Source organism: Salarias fasciatus, chromosome 16 (assembly GCF_902148845.1).
Source record: "Salarias fasciatus chromosome 16, fSalaFa1.1, whole genome shotgun sequence".
NCBI classification, from domain to species: Eukaryota; Metazoa; Chordata; class Actinopteri; order Blenniiformes; family Blenniidae; genus Salarias; species Salarias fasciatus.
The window spans coordinates 3,670,314-3,689,023 of NC_043760.1; the positions used below are offsets into that span (position 1 = coordinate 3,670,314).

General features: G+C 48.4%; 2 protein-coding genes across 10 annotated transcripts; one reads left to right on the top strand and one right to left on the bottom strand.

Annotated features, from left to right (window-relative positions):
• The first annotated feature begins 325 nt into the window (after positions 1-325).
• nek5 (NIMA related kinase 5) lies at positions 326-15,676 on the top strand. Of its 9 annotated transcripts, none has more exons than XM_030112425.1 (25): positions 326-424; positions 1,860-1,917; positions 2,091-2,218; positions 3,095-3,191; positions 3,276-3,373; positions 3,446-3,547; positions 4,089-4,159; positions 4,512-4,598; positions 5,675-5,729; positions 6,821-6,934; positions 7,164-7,250; positions 8,450-8,543; positions 9,208-9,308; positions 9,584-9,639; positions 9,744-9,971; positions 10,292-10,370; positions 11,046-11,150; positions 11,850-11,930; positions 12,031-12,177; positions 12,263-12,331; positions 13,052-13,144; positions 13,230-13,398; positions 13,470-13,592; positions 13,794-13,890; positions 14,033-15,676. In XM_030112425.1, exons 3-25 carry the CDS (start codon positions 2,096-2,098, stop codon positions 14,496-14,498), a joined length of 2,742 nt encoding a protein of 913 aa, XP_029968285.1. In that variant the 5' UTR covers positions 326-424; positions 1,860-1,917; positions 2,091-2,095; the 3' UTR covers positions 14,499-15,676. The 9 variants fall into 9 exon arrangements, with proteins under 9 accessions (XP_029968285.1, XP_029968287.1, XP_029968289.1 ...); XM_030112427.1 differs by having other exon boundaries at positions 13,055-13,144; XM_030112429.1 differs by having other exon boundaries at positions 12,088-12,177.
• On the bottom strand, positions 15,314-18,679 carry LOC115403517 (GDP-Man:Man(3)GlcNAc(2)-PP-Dol alpha-1,2-mannosyltransferase-like). Its single transcript, XM_030112435.1, has 6 exons — positions 18,593-18,679; positions 18,168-18,389; positions 17,788-17,990; positions 17,503-17,671; positions 16,775-17,415; positions 15,314-16,496 (listed from the first exon to the last, which is right to left on the bottom strand). The coding sequence occupies exons 1-6, from the start codon at positions 18,643-18,645 to the stop codon at positions 16,213-16,215; spliced, it is 1,572 nt and encodes a 523-aa protein (XP_029968295.1). The 5' UTR covers positions 18,646-18,679; the 3' UTR covers positions 15,314-16,212.
• Between the last annotated feature and the right edge of the window lie 31 nt (positions 18,680-18,710).

Consider the following 18,710-nt stretch of genomic DNA (forward strand, 5'->3'; position numbering starts at 1 on the left):
GCTTTTCTGTCTGCAGACTGAAGATGGAGAGAAAAGTAATGATGGTCAATGTTTTATATCTCCAATCCAGCAACACAAGAGTGACGATCAGAAGGTGAAGGCCAGCCCTCGGCCTGGTTTGATGGACCTGCGGTGGACGGAGGACATGGAATGTTTAGTGGGTCAAAAACAGAAGAAGGTGCTCAAAATTTTCAGAAATGATGAGCGCAGATCAATGGAGATAATTGAACAAAAAAAAAAAAACACGTCTTTGCCGAATTACAGAACATATACATTTCCCAAGAGTCCTTGCGGTTCTTTTCCTCTCGCTTGCCGTACTTCACCAAACGCCTTTTTCCCCGATATTTTATCTCAGGACTTATTAACTTGTTCCTGCTGATTTGTTCCGCCGCGTGACGTCGTCCTGTACCAAAGTTTCTAAACGGTAAGTTAGCGCGTTATTTTACCTAGAGGGTTAAAATGGAGCGTTTTCTTTATCGGCGGTGAACTTTAGTTAGCATGCTAACTGTGGAGCTAACAGCTAGCAGTGTTTCCGTCTCCATGGCAACGGACTGCCTCGGAAAAATGTTAAAGTTACACTTTAAAAGGAAGAGAAAGTCTTTATTAAGACGTAGTGACGTGTTTTGTTCTTATTCACGCCACGTATTTTACTTTTGAAGTGTTTTTTTTTTATTAAATATTCGTTGCACCTGGTAAATAGTCGTACGTGTGTGTGTGTGTGTGTGTGTGTGTGCGTGTGTGCGTGTGTGTGTGCTGGTTTTTCAGAACGTATTCTTAATTTGATCCTGTAAAGGGTTAAATTATCATCTTCAGCAGCTAAAATCGACAGTGTTTTGTCTCCAGTAGTCCATTAGTCTACGTGCCTGTTATTTAATCTCTCATTATGATGAATAATCATTAATCGACACATTATATTGTGTGAATTATTGACTATTTCACTTTAAATCTCACTATCACCACATTTCAGTTAAAAAATAATTTGTTTTATGCTTCAGTGAAATGAAACTTATCCATCATTACATTCCAAAAACAGCTGAATTCGGATTTATATTTGTATTGGGTTTTTTTTCCTGTTTGTTTTCTTTAATCAAAATATATTCTCACTGAGTCAATGTGAAGAATATTTGAAAACACGACGGTTAAAGATGAGGAGTGTTGAACATGCAGCCCATGCTGAACCAGTGCACTCCTGCAGTGATACACCCTGAAAGTGTCTTTTATTCCCATAAAAGTGTCTGTTTTTAACTTATTTACTGGACATCACTGTGTGTTAGTAAGAATATTAGGAACACACAGCACTCTGTATATTCACTTCTCATTCTACATTTAAAAACCTTTTAAAAAAAAAAGCTAAAAGCGGTTATGCAAAGAGAAACAGGAAGTGAGACCTGCAGAGAAATAATCTCTCAGTACTGCTGAAGAGTTGAGGAAACATGAATCAGCAGCATATCTGCAAAAACAGACCTCAACGCTGTTTAATGCCATGACAACTCAAAGCTCAAGATATTTTCGTGATATGCAACGATCATTTACTGGTCTGAGGCGACATCAGTTGTATCCCTTAAAAGGAAGAGTAATGTTTATGTGTATGTGTGTACATCCACACACAGTTAAAAAAAATGTCCAAACATTTAAGAAAATCATCACTGCTGTGATATTAATCAGTGTTATATTAAAATAATCGGCTATAATCCAACAAAACAGCCTCATGTTAAAATCTCACTCATTATTCTCTAAATCATGAACTTCTTCATATTTTGTGACTCATTCATTCAATTGAATGCAAACCTCTTCACAAAGTACTGAAACGAAAGAAAACCTTCTTAAGAACTGAATGTTTTTGTGCTTTAATTTTGCAGGTGGGGCTCAGCTGAGATCACGTTCTGCTCCGTGTTTCATCTGAGCTGAAGAACCCGGGTAAATGTAGACGTCTGCTGGAGTGATGGGACAGATGGGAGCTTCCTGAGGCTCAGTGTGCCGCTGCTGTTGAGGACATTGGCCTGAAGCTCTGACTGTAAATCTCTGATCTGCTGTGAAGTCCTGGTGGACTTGTGCTGAGGCTGCTGCCATGCCTTTTGTTTGTCCTGCAGGTGTTATGAACGACTATGAGGTCCTGCGCCAGATCGGAGAGGGTGCGTTTGGGAAAGCCTTCCTGGTCCGGGACCGAGCGGGACGTGGAGACAGACACTGTGTGGTCAAACAGATCAGCCTCAGGAAGGTAGGACTGTAACGCATACTGCAGTCTGAAGGAGCTGAGTGAAACGCAACACCTGAACAAACTACATCTAAACTAAAACCAATCACTTCTCCCCTCATGTCAGTGATTCCTGCTCAACTGAGCCTGTCTATACTGGCTCATTAAAATATACTGTAAACTCATTCTTCACTCGTATGAAGCTTTACATCAAATTATTGACCAAGAAATTGAAAAATAAGATGATCCTGTACAGAACAACACAGAAGAGTGGAGGGTGGAATGGTTTTCCATCTCGTTGATCTCTTGAACACTGTTAATCCAGTGGTTTGGGTTTAAACCATTCCCCTTGAAAAACTGAGATGAAGACAGACGGAAGGAACTCACTACTGCCACCTAATGCGCAGGAGTGGAAACACGGCACAGCGAAGCTTATTGAAGTGCTGCTAGTTGGATTTATGGTTTTTAAAATGCCGTGTTGGTGCATTTTTAGTATAAAGCATTTTTCCTCGAGTTATAAAGAGAATGTGAAGAAACAGTGAAGGAATAAACAGAACGCTGTAAATATTTGCATGTAATTCCACTTTGGGCCACAAGAGGGTGCCGTGAGCCACTCTGACTTATCTGTATATCGGATCTGGAGACTTTTCTAAGTGAAATACTTATGTCCAATTTAATCTCTGCTCATGAAAGCAAATGGACACAAACCGCCTTGGGAACAGATTGGCAGTGACTCGGTGCTGCCCCCTACTGCACACAAGTCACATTTCACCAGTGCTACATGGAGGCTTACGGATGAAAACACTGTTTGTGACAGATTGAAAAATGTTGAGACGGTGACAGTTTGTTTGTTTTTGAGTAACTGTCGATGTTTTGTGCTGCGTTTGTGTTTCTGCTCAGATGTCAGTCAGAGAAAAGGAGGCGGCGCAGAAAGAAGTGACGCTGCTGTCAAAGATGAAGCACCCCAACATCGTCTCCTTCATCAGGTCCTTTCAGGGTGAGAGGGGGAGGTAGTGGGGCGTGGGGGGGTGAAAGAGTGAGAGAGTGAGTGTTTTTCATGAGTGTCTCCTTCCTCCCTCAGAGAGAGGCAGTCTGTTCATTGTGATGGAGTTCTGTGATGGAGGAGATCTGATGGAGAAGATCAACCTGCAGAGAGGAGTCCTGTTCACCGAGGAGCAGGTCCCCCCCCCCCCACACACACACACACACACACACACACACACACTCACTGACATGGCTGTGGGTGTGAAGCTGCTCTGTGCCTTCCAGGTGGTGAGCTGGTTCCTTCAGGTCTGTCTGGGCCTCAAACACATCCACGACAGGAAGGTCCTGCACAGAGACATCAAGTCCCAGGTCAGAGAGCCGCCGGACGGCAGCTCAGGAACACCTGCAGCCCTGCATTCATACTCCTCACTATTAAAAACAATCCAATTTAACAGATTTCATCAATTCTCTCTTTATAAATTCTACGAGAAGAGTCATTTTCTGCATTAATTGTTCAAAAATCTTAACCACAACAATAAAAAGCTTAAAATTTGTTACACCAGTCCGGTCTGCTCAGGAGGAGATAGTTCTGCATGTGGCCCCTGATTAATATGTGGCCCCTGGTGTGGAGACGATGCTCCGACTTACATTAATGTCCTGAGACTGACATCTGAAGTCAGCTCTACCTGCTCCTCGTGGAAGTTTGACCTTCAGAACGTTGCAACTATGACTTACGCACACACACACGGCAAAAATCTCCTCACTCTGTAGGTGAAAAATGAATTTTAGTCCTTAGTTTTGGGTATGTACAAGAACACACACACACACACACACACACACACACACACACACACACACACACACACACACACACACACACACAGTCACTCATTGCCTCGCTCTGCTCCAGAATATCTTCCTAACCGACGGAGGGATGAAAGCAAAGCTGGGAGACTTTGGAATCGCAAGAATGTTGAATAAGTAAGTCAGTGTCATCTTCACACACACACACACACACACACACACACACACACACACACACACACACACACACACACACACACACACACACTGCAGCTGTCTGGAGCACATGGGAGACCTTCAAACAGCTGATTATCATTCCAAACTGTCGACCGGGACGTGTAAACACAGGAGGCCGTGCTGTAAAGTCTGCACGCCGCAGTTCAGCTGCATGGATCATAAACACGTTTGAATCCGATACGTAGATATATCTATCTGTGAATTCGATGGGGACACAGTTTCCGTCGGTGTCTTCCAGGACCTGGAAGCAGAGACATGTACGGGCTGAGTGATATTGGTCTGATTGTTGCAGCACCATGGAGCTGGCCCGGACGTGTGTTGGCACGCCGTACTACCTCTCCCCGGAGATCTGTGAGAACCGACCCTACAACAACAAGACGTACGTACGTCTGTGCAGCCGTCTCTGCAGCTCCTGCATCGAGTCTCCACCAGTGACCCTGATTTTCATCACGTCGCCTCAGACAGGTCGCCATCATGACGTGGCCGATGGAGGAGTAGATTCTCTCTCTCTGTAGCTCTGATGGACCTAAACGACCTTTGACCTGCCGTTCAGAGTGTTTGATTGCCTGAATCTGAGGCTGATAGACATGAAGCCACGGAGGCGTGATAACAGTGCAACACCCTGTAATCCAGCTTGTTCCCACAGGAGCGCTCAGCTGGTCAGGAACATGTAGAAACATGTAATCACATCTCGAATGCAGGAGCGGCACACGACGGATCACCTCCGGATAATCAAACACCTTTTCAACATCACGTATATCTCCTGATGCTTTTTAACTTTCACTGCTGCTTTATTGATACTTAATACTGTTTGTATCGATACTGATTACTGTTACTAATACACGTCCATATTACTCCCACTCATGGATGATGGATTATTTTGGGGTTTATTCAGCATTATTTTCTCGAGAGATGTGGTTGAAAATTCATCAGCTGCAGTGAGGAAGCAGAGAGGTTTTCAGTAAGGGAGGTTTCAGTTCATCGACCAGTGAAATATCTGTTGTAAAGCCTTTTTTTTTTCACCCTGGTCTGTGACAGGAGAGTTCCTCTGAGAGACGGTCTGCTGTTCAACCACATTAGGAGGAAAAACTCTTCACCTGGTGAACTGTTCACTGCTCTTTGTGGAGTTTGTGTTTTGCTCAGGGGGACAGGAGGATGTTAAACCCTGTACACTCCGGCTCAACGTCCTGTTCCAGCAGGAAGAATGTCAGGCTGCGCCGAAAGTGGTGTTTCATGGAGATACACTCCCACAAATATCTGCTGAGCCGAGAAAAACAGCTGGGAGGACGTTTGTGTGAGGCTCCGTTTAATTGAAACAGTGTGTGTGTGTGTGTGTGTGTGTGTGTGTGTGTGTGTGGTGTGTGTGTGTGTGTGTGTGTGTGTGTGTGTGGTGTGTGTGTGTGTGTGTGTGTGTGTGTGTGTGTGTGTGTGTGTGTGTGTGTGTCCACTCTGCAGGGACATCTGGTCTCTGGGCTGTGTCCTGTATGAACTCTGCTCTCTGAGGCATCCAGTAAGCAGCACCACGCCCTGCACATCAGCAGCTGCTTCACACACACACTCACACACACACACACGCACAGCCGTGCTAGCACTGAGCTAATGCTAACACCAGAGGTGCCAAAAGGACAAACATTCTTCACTTGAATAGATCTCATGATGTTGAGATGACTACATTTGAAAAACTCCACCAGCTCTCTGCAACACTGTGGATTCAAAACCTGCTTCATCAGCTCTCTCTCTCTCTCTCTCTCTCTCTCTCTCTCTCTCTCTCTCTCCATCTCCCCTTCTCGTTGACTCTGTCTCTCTTATTTTTATTTATGTATCTATTTATTTTTATTTACCTAACCTGTCAACCAGTTGGAGGAACTACCTTCCTATTTAACGAACCTGCTACCCTACCTACATACCTATGTACCACTGTATTTACCTACACTGTAAAAAAAAATCCGTAGAATTTACTGTGGTTGCCAGAAATTCCCCGTAAAAATTATGGTGACAATGTAGATGACTTTATGGTATAGTGACTGTAAATTTTTCAGTATAAAACTGTTACTTGTTTACAGTAGTTTTCTGTAAAAATAACAGTGAAAACTTAAACCTGTTTATAATAATCTCCTGTCAAAATTACAGTCTATCTCAGTAATAAACACAACAGAAACTGTATGATATATTATGGGACTTCAAAAATTAATTGAATGACTATTTGTTCATTTCCAAACCACTTTGCCCTTTTCAGGGTCACAGGGGGCTGGAGCCCTCATATTTACCTACCTCCCCATAATAATGATGATCTATTTTATTTAAAAGGGTCTTTCAGGTCCCATAAGGTCACTGTATAAACAAAATAAGAAGCAACAGACTTACTGACTAAAATACACACTTACCTACCTACCTACGACCCATATCTACTCATGCTTTCAGTTGGTTGTGTCTTCATGTGCAGATATCTGTGTTACAATGTGATGGTTAAAGGTTTGTTCCTTTGTTCCTGTGCTGGAGTGAAGGCTCATGTCTGCCGGGTGTTGTCCTGTCTGAATTTGGCCGTCGTGCTCACAGTGTTGCTCCGGACAGCCCGCTAACTTCCTGTTCCTCCGCTCACAGTTCGAGGGCAGCAGCCTGAGACAGCTGGTCAGCAAGATCTGCCGGGGCCGGTACGACCCCGTCCCCAGCCGCTACTCCTACGACCTCCGCCTGCTGCTCACGCAGCTCTTCAAGGTCACACACACACACTCCGCTCATGTTCACATGCCTCTCAGTTTCCTCTCTCAGTAGATTCCAAAGTTTCAGGGGCTTCTCTCATGAGTTCTACAGAATGTCCTGATACTGGATACACTGAATCAAAGAGGCTTCACTGTGCTGTTCGGAGTTTAGTGCTCTTACTGTCTTGCTGCAGTGCACACAAACACACACACACACACTCATGAACACACACCCTGTTTTCCAGGTGAACCCTCGAGACCGTCCCTCCGTCAGCTCGGTCCTCAAGCGTCCCTTCTTCGAGAAACACATCAGAAAAGTGCTGGATCCTGAGGTGAGGCGTCCCGTTGCTCGCTGGTCTTCAGTCTGAAGCCACATCCAGATCCACCGGGCTCCCACTGATGTCGGCCAAGTCCAGTTTCTTATTAGACGAGCCTGAAGGAGAGAGTTACTCCTCTATTTTACCTTTTTTCAGGCTTTGTGGAGCCTCAAAGGCATGCTTTGCTGAAATGTTTACTTACTGCATCAACAGGAGGCAGCTCACGTCGTTTACATGGCAACGGTGCTCAGGCCCACTGAAAATGGTTCCCACGGTGGAACTTTTTGAAAACGCTCCGTCTCCATGGAAATGGGTTAAATTGTAACTTTCTGAAGATGCCCCATCTCCATGGAAACGGACAACAACACAACCTTTCGGAAATGCGCCAGTCCAACAATCCATCCACACAATCCGTGTGTGTGTGTGTGTGTGTGTGTGTGTGTGTGTGTGTGTGTGTGTGTGTGTGTGTGTGTGTGTGTGTGTGTGTGTGTGTGTGTGAGTGTGTGTGTGTGTGTGTGTGTGTGTGTGTGTGTGTGTGTGTGTGTGTGTGTGTGTCTGTGTCTCAATTTTCACCGAAAAATGAAACTTCTGTGAAACGAACAACATGCATTTTTACTTGAAACTCAGTTGTGCAATGGTTGCCTAATGGTGTGACCCTACCCTCACTTCCCCACTATTCCACTTCCTTTAACAACAACAACCACAGCTGTGTGTGTGGCTGCAGCTCGCAGTCACACACTGTGTGATAACAGCAGTGAATCTGAAGAGTGCAGGTTGGAGGTTTGCTCTCTTTGTGTCGTTTCTGAGCGGCTGAACGGAGAGGTGATGTTCACTCATCCAAACATTGTTTCTGTCGAACTCTCTGCTGCCTCTCAAATCCGTCCCGAGGTCAACTTTCACCACAGCTCCCAAACCGAGGAGTGACTCATTCTGCATCTGGTGTCCAGATATTCAGTCGTACGACAGACTCTCCATCCTGAGATCAACACTTTTATCATTTTCTGTCCCTGTGAGAAGAATTCATGTCAGATGTTTGAATGCCTCATCATTATTATCATTATTATTATTATTCATATACTAAAATGCACGCACAGCTGCATGCATGTGCGCATGGAGGTGCTTGACTGTGGGTCTGCATGCATGTGCATCTGGTGGCTGGTTATGACTCCATGTGTGTATATCTGTGTGTGTATCTTGTGGTTTACTGTGTGCAGGTGCTGCATGAGGCGATCAGCCACACGGTGCAGCGCAGAAACAAACCCGCAGTGTCACGACCTCCTTCGACCAGAGCGGCAGCAAGAGTAGCAGGTACCACAGCAAAACACTGCAGTTATTTAAAGTGAGCGTAGCGTTTTCCTTCAGTTCCCTCCATGCAGAGCTGAGCTCCATAAGGCGACTCTTAACCCGGACAGTGAGGCTTCCTCAGACCTCTGCAGTGAATAATGTCTTCACAGTTTGAAGTTCCAGTTCAGATGTGTTGAGTGTAGACTGTGACGCCCCCTGATGGTCGTTACTGGCATCACACACCACAGCTGCTGTCCTCTACTCAGCAGTTCAACAAACTCATGGCTCACTCTACCTGTTATTTGATGAATCTACCGACCTGCTGACTTACCCAGCCTCCTACCGAGCTTCTAATCCGCTGACTGACTCCTAACCGACCTCCCTGCCTACCAACTGAGCGGTCGTGTGGCCCCAGCTGGATCTTGGCCGGTCGGACAGTTCTCTCTCTGCATCCTGGTGCAGGTTGTGTTTGGGTGACGGCAGAGAGCAGACTGAATCCTTCAGGGTGTGTGTGTGTGTGTGTGTTCATGGCAGTGGGTTGGATTGTGTTTCCTCTGCATGAGATGTCACTTGTAGAAGAAGAAAATATAACCAGACCGTGAGGGACAGCTGTCTGCACACACTGCAAAAAAAGAACAAGCATCTTTCAATAGACTGCAGGATTCTTTTTTATCCTTTTTGTTTTTAGTGAAGACTCCTCAGGCCAGGGGAGCAGAGAGGCCTGGAGCTGCTGAGAGGAAACAGCCTTCGAAACCCGCCTGGAGAGTCCAAACTCCGCCGTACTGCAGGGTAATAACACAGATATTCTGTCATTACGGATGAACCGGTGCCACTGTCCTACAACCCTTCACCTCCAGCACCAGACACACAGACAGCAGGGTCTTCAGTGTGTTTCTGTTATAAATGGTGGCATTATGTTGTTGCATCGCTGTGTGGCTAACCTTTGATGAAGCACTCTCCTGTAAAGCAGTGACACTCATTCCATGTTGCTGTCAGCAGGCCGCTGCATGCTGATCATGTCTTCTTAAAGATGTTCTAAACCTTGTGTTTGTTCCTGGCTGCAGCCTCTTGGTCACAGAGCAGGACAAGCACCTGCAGGACGGTTTGCAGGGAGGCAGAGGCGAGTAAAACCGAGCGCACGCAGATCCACCCGCTGCTGAAATATGGCTCTCCGGCATTTCATCATGTTTCCAAGAAAACCTAAAGAGTTATGACTGATTGCAGGTTGATTGCTGAGCAGCCCGTCAGTCGATACCAGAACTACCTGGCCCAGCTGGACGCCCTGCAGAGGAGGAACCAGGAGAACCCTGATCCTGCTGCTCCTGTCCATCCTGCTGCTCCTGTTCATCCTGCTGCCCCTGTTCATCCTGCTGCTCCTCCTCCTGCCTCACAGGAGAAAGCAAAGGAAGCTTGTGAAGTTCAAGCTGCTCCTCCAGTGGAGCCATACCAGCGGTGAGTCGATCGACAGCAGGAACAACCCAGAAATACCTCTGAGATGTCCCTGATGGCACTGAGTTAATGATCAGCTAGCAGGTGGAAAGTAAAGTAACATTTAGACTGACTGCAGTGAACTCTCACACACAAACATCAGTGTGATTCCACTGAAATTCAATATGTGGCAAATCTGAAACCCCAAAACGCTTCTCCCATCCGCCTGATAACTCACCGTGCTGTAATCTGTGAATCTGTGTGTGTGTGTGTGTGTGTGTGTGTGTGTGTGTGTGTGTGTGTGTGTGTGTGTGTGTGTGTGTGTGTGTGTGTGTGTGTCTCAGGGTGGCTGCAGCTCGTAACGAATATCTGGAGAGGAGGCAGGAGGCCAACCGCTACAAGCTGAGAGCGGAGAAACAGCTGGTAGGACGAAGCTCGGCAGCTGCTCACATCTGTCTGACTCAGGTCCAGGTTATTGTAAATGATCCCACACAAGGCACAGCGGGAGACAAACGCATGAAGGAACTCTGTGTTTCCACCACGTGTTGATTAATCAAGTCTGAATCTGCATCGTTTAAACAAAAACACAAATCATCCTCCAGGGGATCCTGCTGACTGAGAGGAGGTACTTCAGGAAGAATCAGGTGTAGTGTTTTGCTCTTTGGCATCACCGTAGGAATAATCCTGGTTCAAGTGCGAGTTTGCACCGACTGGGAGTCATCTCTGCTGGTCTAAGATGTGTGTTTAGCTGTGTTTTTGTTCAGTCCTTAAACTGGACCAAAGATATGCTGCCTTGCTTTGATGGATAAAATTGAGAGATGATCAGCATTTACACTGTCTCAACAGCAGTGTGAAAACATCAGATTTAAAAACGGACCATGCTGGTCAGGGTATTTGAGTTAGTGGAGCAGTTCTTTGTTGTATCAAATAAAGTTTTATAAGCTCAGTTTTTCAGTTCATTATTTTTTTTTCTTTCCATTGTTAATCATTTTGTATTGAAGGTTCAGTCCCAGAACTATCGGAGCTGGAGAGGAATTAGAGTTGGAAGTGAAGGAAAACCTGCGGCTGACGTGCTTTTCTCCTCCTGGTGGTTGACAGGGGCTTCGTCCGTGTACAGCCGAGCGCAACGGGAAGCACGGCGGTCTGGAGGGAGAAGGGGGGCGAGCTGAAGACCATCAGGACCGGAGACAGGAGGGCCAGGAGGTGGGACCCATGTTTAAACCACAGCACTGGTCCTGAGCTGGAGGAAGTGCTGCTGAGCCAAACGCCACTCACACCGACACTCAGAGCACTTTCCAGGTCTGCTCCGGGTCATTTCAATCAATCAATCAAACTTTATTTAGATGCACTTTTCATACAAATAAAAATTGCAACACAAAGTGCTTCACAGATTAAAAGCAAACCCGCTCCACCCGCCAATCCGGCTTCCCCAAAACCAAAGATACAGCACAAGAACACAGACCATCCCTCCACCATAAGCTAATGAAGTGAGTATTAAAATAGAATGTAAGGCTGGGCACAGATGAGTTAGAAGAGGAAACACACCCAGGAGCCGTCTACATCGAGAACAGCGGGTCGCCCATGGCAACCAGGGCTCCAGCACAGGACACCCAGAGGAGACAGGGGAGTGATCCCCAAATCTCCACCAAGAATCCACACCACCCCATTTCAGGAGTTTCAGGCTCCGTTTACACCACAAACATGTGAAAACAGTGTCTGTTTCCATGGAAACGGCAGAAAAACTGAAAATAATGCTGTTTTCATGTAGGGACGAGAGATGGTGCTGTTTTTTTATATAATAAAACACGCAATAAGTAACATTACGTCACATACCGTGTGTGTGTGTGTGTGTGTGTGTGTGTGTGTGTGTGTGTGTGTGTGTGTGTGTGTGTGCATGTGCAGGAGTACCTGCGGCAGCTGGATCTGATCAGGCAGCAGTATCAGCAGGAGATGAAGCAGATGAGGCAGAGAGCTGAAGCAGAGGTACCCGACCCTTCACTCCAATACTCCTAATCTGTCAATATCCTCAAACTATTCACCAGAGAGTACAGAAACTCACACGGTAACACCAAGGAACTGACAGATTTCACAGAATGAACCTGTGAACACAGACGAACAGCAGTCGTCTCCTGTGCTCCAGGCTCAGCCTCAGCACCCATACGAGACCTTCGTGGTGGACAAACCCGGAGCTCCAGAAGCTTCGGAGCCACAGAAAGCAGCTCCTGCACCGGTGAGCTTCATGTCTTTACCTTAGCAGTGACAGACTGTCCTGGAGTTGACTGGCTATACAGATGTTTCCCGTCTGGTTCCCACAGCTGGATGTAGAAGCAGCTCTGAAGCAGATCAGGCAGGAACACAGAGATCAGAGGAAACACAAAGACAAGGTGGGATCACAGCTCGGACCCGTGAAGAACGCCGTCAGTCCTGCTGATGCAGCCGCTCAGATTACCCTGTCTGTCAGCTGATCACTGACTGATGTGCTGTCACGGTAGAAGGTGGAAGGACCCACGCGCAGGCAGCCAGGTGGAACGAAAAGTCCTTTATTTCCAGAACAGGAACGCAAGGCTGAGCAGAGGTGCAGGCAGGGACACGGAAGCACACAGACCCACAAGGTCCCAACAAGACACACCAGGGAAGCAGGGCTTTTAAAGAGGGCAGGGCAGGTGCAGCACATCAGGGAGTTAACAAGGGAGGCAGGAGAACATGAGCGCAGACAAACACAGAACAGGACCCCAGCGCCCCCACGAGGTCGCAGGGCCACAGGGCGTGACATGTACAGACGTTTCAGGCTGCTTGATACACTCCTTTAACATCATGACGGGAAAACAGCCGAGGAGCTGCTGGCATTACCTGTGCTGCTCACTGAGATAACTGTTAGCATTACGATTAGCACTGTGGACGCTGTGCTAATGGGACTCTGTTACTGGATCACTGAGCTCTTGTTTACAAGGAATGTAACTTCAGCTGACATCCAGATTATAGAGCATCTTCCTCCTCTAACATCCAGATTATAGAGCATCTCTTTATGAGAACTGTGAATTTCAAGAGCTTTACTGAGTATCTAGTTACTAGTACTAACATTCAGCCACTTTATGTCACATCAGCAGAAAGGAATAATGTTTGAGATCCGGTTCGATGAAGATGAGATGAAAGATGATGAAGAGGTGCAGAAAGAGGAGAAAGACGAAGAGGACCAGGTGAAGACCAGATGGAGGAGAAAACGTGAGCAGAGTTCACAGGTCAGCGAGGAAGCTGAGTTTCTCCTCTTTCTCACTCCGGCAGGAGGTCGACGCTCTGAATCAGACTCTCAGCTTCCAGGAAGGAGAAGAGTTGAAGCTCAGGGATTGGCTGCATTTGAGGAGGGGGTGGAGCCACAGGACTCCAAAGACTCTGCTGGAGGCGCTCGCCAACATGGACGCCAACTGCAGCACAGCAGCGGATCTTCAAGCAGGTGTCTGGAAATCTCTGCAGAGGAAAAACTCCACAATCAGAAACATACTGAGATTATTATGTCTTTATCAGGTGAGGAAGAGGAGGAGGAGGAAGAGGCGGGGGGTCGCAGGCAGTGGGTGGACAGAGCTCCAAACACACTGCTGGAAGCTCTGTCCAAGCTCAGACCGTCCACTCTGGACTCAGTGACTGCAGGTCAGACATCACTCTCTAATCCCGGTCTCTTAAAGGTCAAACTATCAGCCTACAGTCCCCTAAAGGTCACAACTCTGTAATCCCAGTCTCCTAAAGGTTGGCCTTTATTAAAAAAAAAGAAGCAACCCTTTGCTCCGGCGTTGACCGGAGAAGATGAAGCAAGAAGAGAAGCTGTTCTCACACTGAGCTGTCTTGTTTTAGAGCCACAGTCAGACAAGAGGAAGGAGGAAGAGGAGGAGGACTCTGATGTAGAGATGGATGAAGAGCGTCTGGAGCCAAGGTCAGACGACGACGACACGTAAGTCAACCGTCCGCACAAGAGCTCTCTCTCCAAGTGTCACTGGACGAACACATAAAAGAAAGATGAGGGAAAACAGACGGGATGTGAGAGATTTCTCTCTGAGCTGCTGGAGTCAGACTGACGCTCTGCTTCTCATCAGGAACTTTGAGGAGTCTGAAGATGAGCTGCGAGACGCAGTGGCCGACTCCATGAGGAACCTGTTTGTGATGGAGGACTCGAACTCAGACGAAAACATGGAGGACGGAGTGAACAAGGAGGAGGGTGGAGCTGCAGCGAGCTCTGCAGATACTCACAAAACACAAGCAGAGCCGGAGGAGTCGAGTGAAGGAGTTACAGTCTGCGAGCAGGAAGAACGTGGAGCTCAGCAGGAAGAAAGTGGAGCTCAGCGGGAAGAACATGGAGCTCAGCGGGAAGAACGTGGAGCTCAGCAGGAAGAACGTAGAGCTCAGCGGGAAGAACGTGAAGCTCAGCAGGAAGAATGTGGAGCTCAGCGGGAAGAACGTGAAGCTCAGCGGGAAGAACGTGAAGCTCAGCAGGAAGAACGTGAAGCTCAGCAGGAAGAACATGAAGCTTCAGATAAGTTTCAGACTGACATGAGATCATGATGCATCAAACCACCTGAACACTGAGTCAGAGAGAAGAAGCTCCAGACACACTTCCACCCTGGGAGTTGTGTTTTCAGTGTCTCCGAGCACCGTTGTCATGTAAACAAACATCCAAAACACAACAAAATTTTTGCGTTTTCACTTGAAATAGTTGCCGTTCAAAGGAGTCCAGTGTGTGGTTAAATGGTGTTTGTAATTCGAAATTGGTTTATTCTGGATTAAGTAATTCATAATTAAATTCATGAGCTTGGTGTTTACATGGGAAAAAATGAAGAATTCGCTCCTCTCTCACGCCGGGGTCTGATTGGATGGGGCGGTCGTGACGTACTGACGTCTCCCGGAAGCAAACACCGTTTTTCTCGTCTTTCTCGATTAATTTTGACTCTGTAGCTTTGAGAATGTCCTCGTTGTTAAGCGCCCGTCGATCCGCTCATTTTATTACATCCAATTATTTTAAAACTGCCATTAAATAAATTGTGTCCATACAGATCGAAACTTATATACACAATCAATGGTCGAAACGCAGACTGCGGGCCGCCATCTTGGAAAATTGCGTCAGAATCCAGAATGAAGTGGCGCCTAAAATAATTCTGCTTCCAAAGGAGAATAAACCCGGCGGTCTATTCGGATTCAAACTTAATCCTGAATAGTTTTTAGGCATTTACATTCTCATTTTAGAGCGAAATTACACTTTATTCTTATTTATAGAGGGAAAAAAAAGTCCCATGTAAACAGGTGTGGCTGGTGGATTCTGTCCCCTCCTGTACTTCCTGGTTCGGCCACTAGCTGGCAGCAGACAACAGTCCAAGTGAAGTGTGTGAACGTCTCTTTTATTGCAGCTGTTTTAAGTGAGCTTTCAGTTTCTCAGTGGAACAAACACGTAATGCAGACTCCATATCAAGGTGAAAATAAAGATTTAGCCTCACATGTCCTGGTGTTTCCGTGCCTGGACCTCATCACAAACAGGAACGCAGGACATGAAGCAACGTTTAAGTTACTTGACCTTAACTTAAAACATCAAGAGAACATTAAATAGAAATCAGTTAAATGACGCCTCTGACAGAAAAATGACTTTTAAACTCCGTCATGAAACACAAACCTCCTTCTTACTGGAATGTAACTCACAAATAAATACTTTGAAGAACCGCACTTTAAAAAAAAATGTTCTCATCATTTTCCTCAGAGAGATTAGAAACTGTTCAGTCTAAACTCAGACATCTGGGTTATGAAAAAGAGGAGGAAGACAAAAACTGTCCGATTTAGAAGCATTTTACAACAGTCTTTACGATGTTTCCAGCTGGAGGAGGTGAAACCTCGCAGGAGGATCGGCTTGTCGAGATTCCTCTCAAAATCCTGACTGGGTCGAAAGTGTACATTCTGAAAAAGTTTATTTGGACTATTCAATCATTTTGATTCTGCTTTCATCACGATTTCTCCGTGTTTCTGGAGGTGTGGTGAAGACCTGTGCTACATTTGGATGACCTGGTTGAGCTTCTGGCTCTGTGTGTTTCCCAGACCTCTCAGCAGGAAGCCACGTGCAAACGAGATAAAACACGAGAACCAGAGCAGAGTTTTTGTTTGGAGCTGATCTTTCCATGGGAGGTGCGTCTGGACTTGAACCGCACGGCGGCCGATGGTGACTGGACTACTTTCTGAGAAGGACTGCGGCTCGTTTTCTGGTCCTGATTATCGAGTTAGCCATGAAAAGCGCTCCTCATCGCTCCAGCTTCCCCATCACGGGCTCCATCGCCGCCAGGAAGCACGTCTGGAACTCCTGGTCGGAGAAGCGTCGCACGGAGTCCCGGGCGGCACGCCGGATCTCCAGCCGGGCGGCCGGGGTCAGGGACAGGATGGTCTCCATGGCGGCGGCGTAGCTGTCCTCGCTGTCGGCCAGGAAGCCCGTCTGCTGGCCCTCGAATGGGACCACGATGTCCAGCTTGGGGCCCCCGGACTTGTGGGCCAGGACGATGGTGCCCGCGGCCATACACTCCACCACTCCTGCAGAGAGACGCCAGAGGGACCAGACACCAGGGTCAGACCAGACACCAGGGTCAGACCAGCTCAGGTCTTAGGTCTACTGCTGATCACAGGAAATCAGGACAGAAATGCATCTAGAACATCGGTGCGCCCGACCTTCATCCTGCCTCTACTCAGTGACTTTAAACATCAGTAACCAGAGTGAGAGAATAATATGTGCAATAGTGGAAAACGATCACAAAAGTAGCAGTAAAAGTTAAAAAGTGGCATTGAGTGTGTGTGTGTGTGTGTGTGTGTACCGATGCCAAAGTGTTCGTTCCACATAGTGTGCAGGCCGATGCTGGCCCCCCCCAGCTCCCTCTTCAGCTCCTGGAAGGACACGTTGACCTTGAAGTGGACGCGGTCGGAGACGGACAGCTCCTCGCAGAGCCCCCGCAGCATCAGCACGCGCTCCTCGTCCTCCTGGTTCCTGCAGCCGCCGATCAGCACCAGGCGCAGCGCCTCCCTGCCGCCGGGCCCCGCCCCCTTCCTGTCCAGAAGCTTCCGGAAGGCTCGGATCTGCAGCTGGTGGTCCTTCTCCGGCCGGAACTGCCCCACCGACACGACGGAGCGGCACTTCCTGTCCTCCTCCTTTTCTTCTTCTTCCCGCCCCAGCTCCTCCCAGCCCTCCTCCTCCTCCTCCTCCTCCTCTTGTCCCTCCCCCTCCTCCCCCAGCGGGATGTCCAGGAAGGCCCTGACGTCGCAGGGGGGGTACACCACGCTGGTGCGGCCCGGCGAGCGCCACAGAGCCAGGATGTGTCCCAGAGTCCAGGTGGAGTTGACCATGATGACGTCGCTGCAGGAGCCGGCCAGGCCGTAGATCAGCGCGAAGCAGCAGTAGTACAACACCTTGAGGGCACTCAGCAGCGGGTTCCTGGAGATGAAGTCTGCGTGGTTAAATCTGGAGAACCAAGCAGAACACTCCAGGTCAGAGACATGTCAACCTTGTGTGTGAGTGTGAGAGACAGAGAGAGAGAGAGAGAGAGACCTGGGGTTCCGCTCCCGGACCACAGACAGCATGTCGGTGCTGACGGTGGGATAGTGAACGTAGCTCGCCACCTTACAGCCTCCCAGGTAGCGGAAGATCGGCAGAGTGAAGGCGTAACCCATGGAGTCCACGTACAGGTCTGGAACGAAGGCCGTCAACGCCTCCCACCCTAACACACACACACACACAAAAGAGCATGCTGGTTAACTCCCCTTTCTGTGAGACAATCCCAGGACAAAGTGTCCAGAAACCAAACCGTTTCATGAAATAACCCCCCGTTCTTACCGAGGAACATGGACCCGGCGCTCTGGCCCAGCAGGGTGAAGTGGGGGTAGGAGGCGGCCTCCACCAGCACGCGGTGACGCAGGAAGACGAAGCTGACCCGGCCAGGCAGCGTGATGTTGAAGCGCTGCCGGGCTCCCTCCAGGATCTGCTCCCCGGTCACGCCCTGATCACCCGTGTACACCACAAAGGAGACACCGGGGTACCTGGAACCAAGAGGGGGGTGAACATCAGAGTACCATGTGAAATGCACGTGCTCAATGGGCTGAACTGGAGAGAGACAGCAGCTCTGACAGGAGGGAACTGTTGGGTTTTGATTCTTCTAACAGTGAGATTCTGAGAGATCCTCTCCTCTCATCACACATCGACCAGGCGGGTCTTACCGGAGCATGAGCGCCCTCAGGGCGCACCACAGCACCCGCTCCCCGCCTCCCCCCGCGTTGCAGTACGGGTGGAAGAAGGCCACGGCCGGGCCCCCGTCCCGGGCCCGGCGGGCCTTCCGGCGGCCCTGCAGCCACAGCCGGAGCCCCAGCAGGACCAGCAGCAGGACCAGGGTCAGGAACAGGCTGAGGTAGACGCAGGGCACCACCAGGGACCACAGCAGCCTGAGGAGGGGGGACACACAGCACTGAGAGCCGGGCTGAGGGCGCAGACAGGCGGACACCTGACCCGGAAGGTCCCGCTGACCGGAGCTACGGTTAGCTCGGTGCTAACAGCACAAACCCCGCTGAAGGGAGACGGAACCTCCGCTGCTGCGCGACTCCGTCGCCTGCAGGCAGGAGGAGGAGAGCTGTGGGCTCAGAGTTACCTCATTAAGTCGCAGAAGCACAGAGAGAAGAGGTGGTGGTCGTGCGTCGTCATTTTCACAACACGGCCGAGACAGCGGTCAGCTGACCACACGCTGCTCTCTGATTGGACGAGGCTTT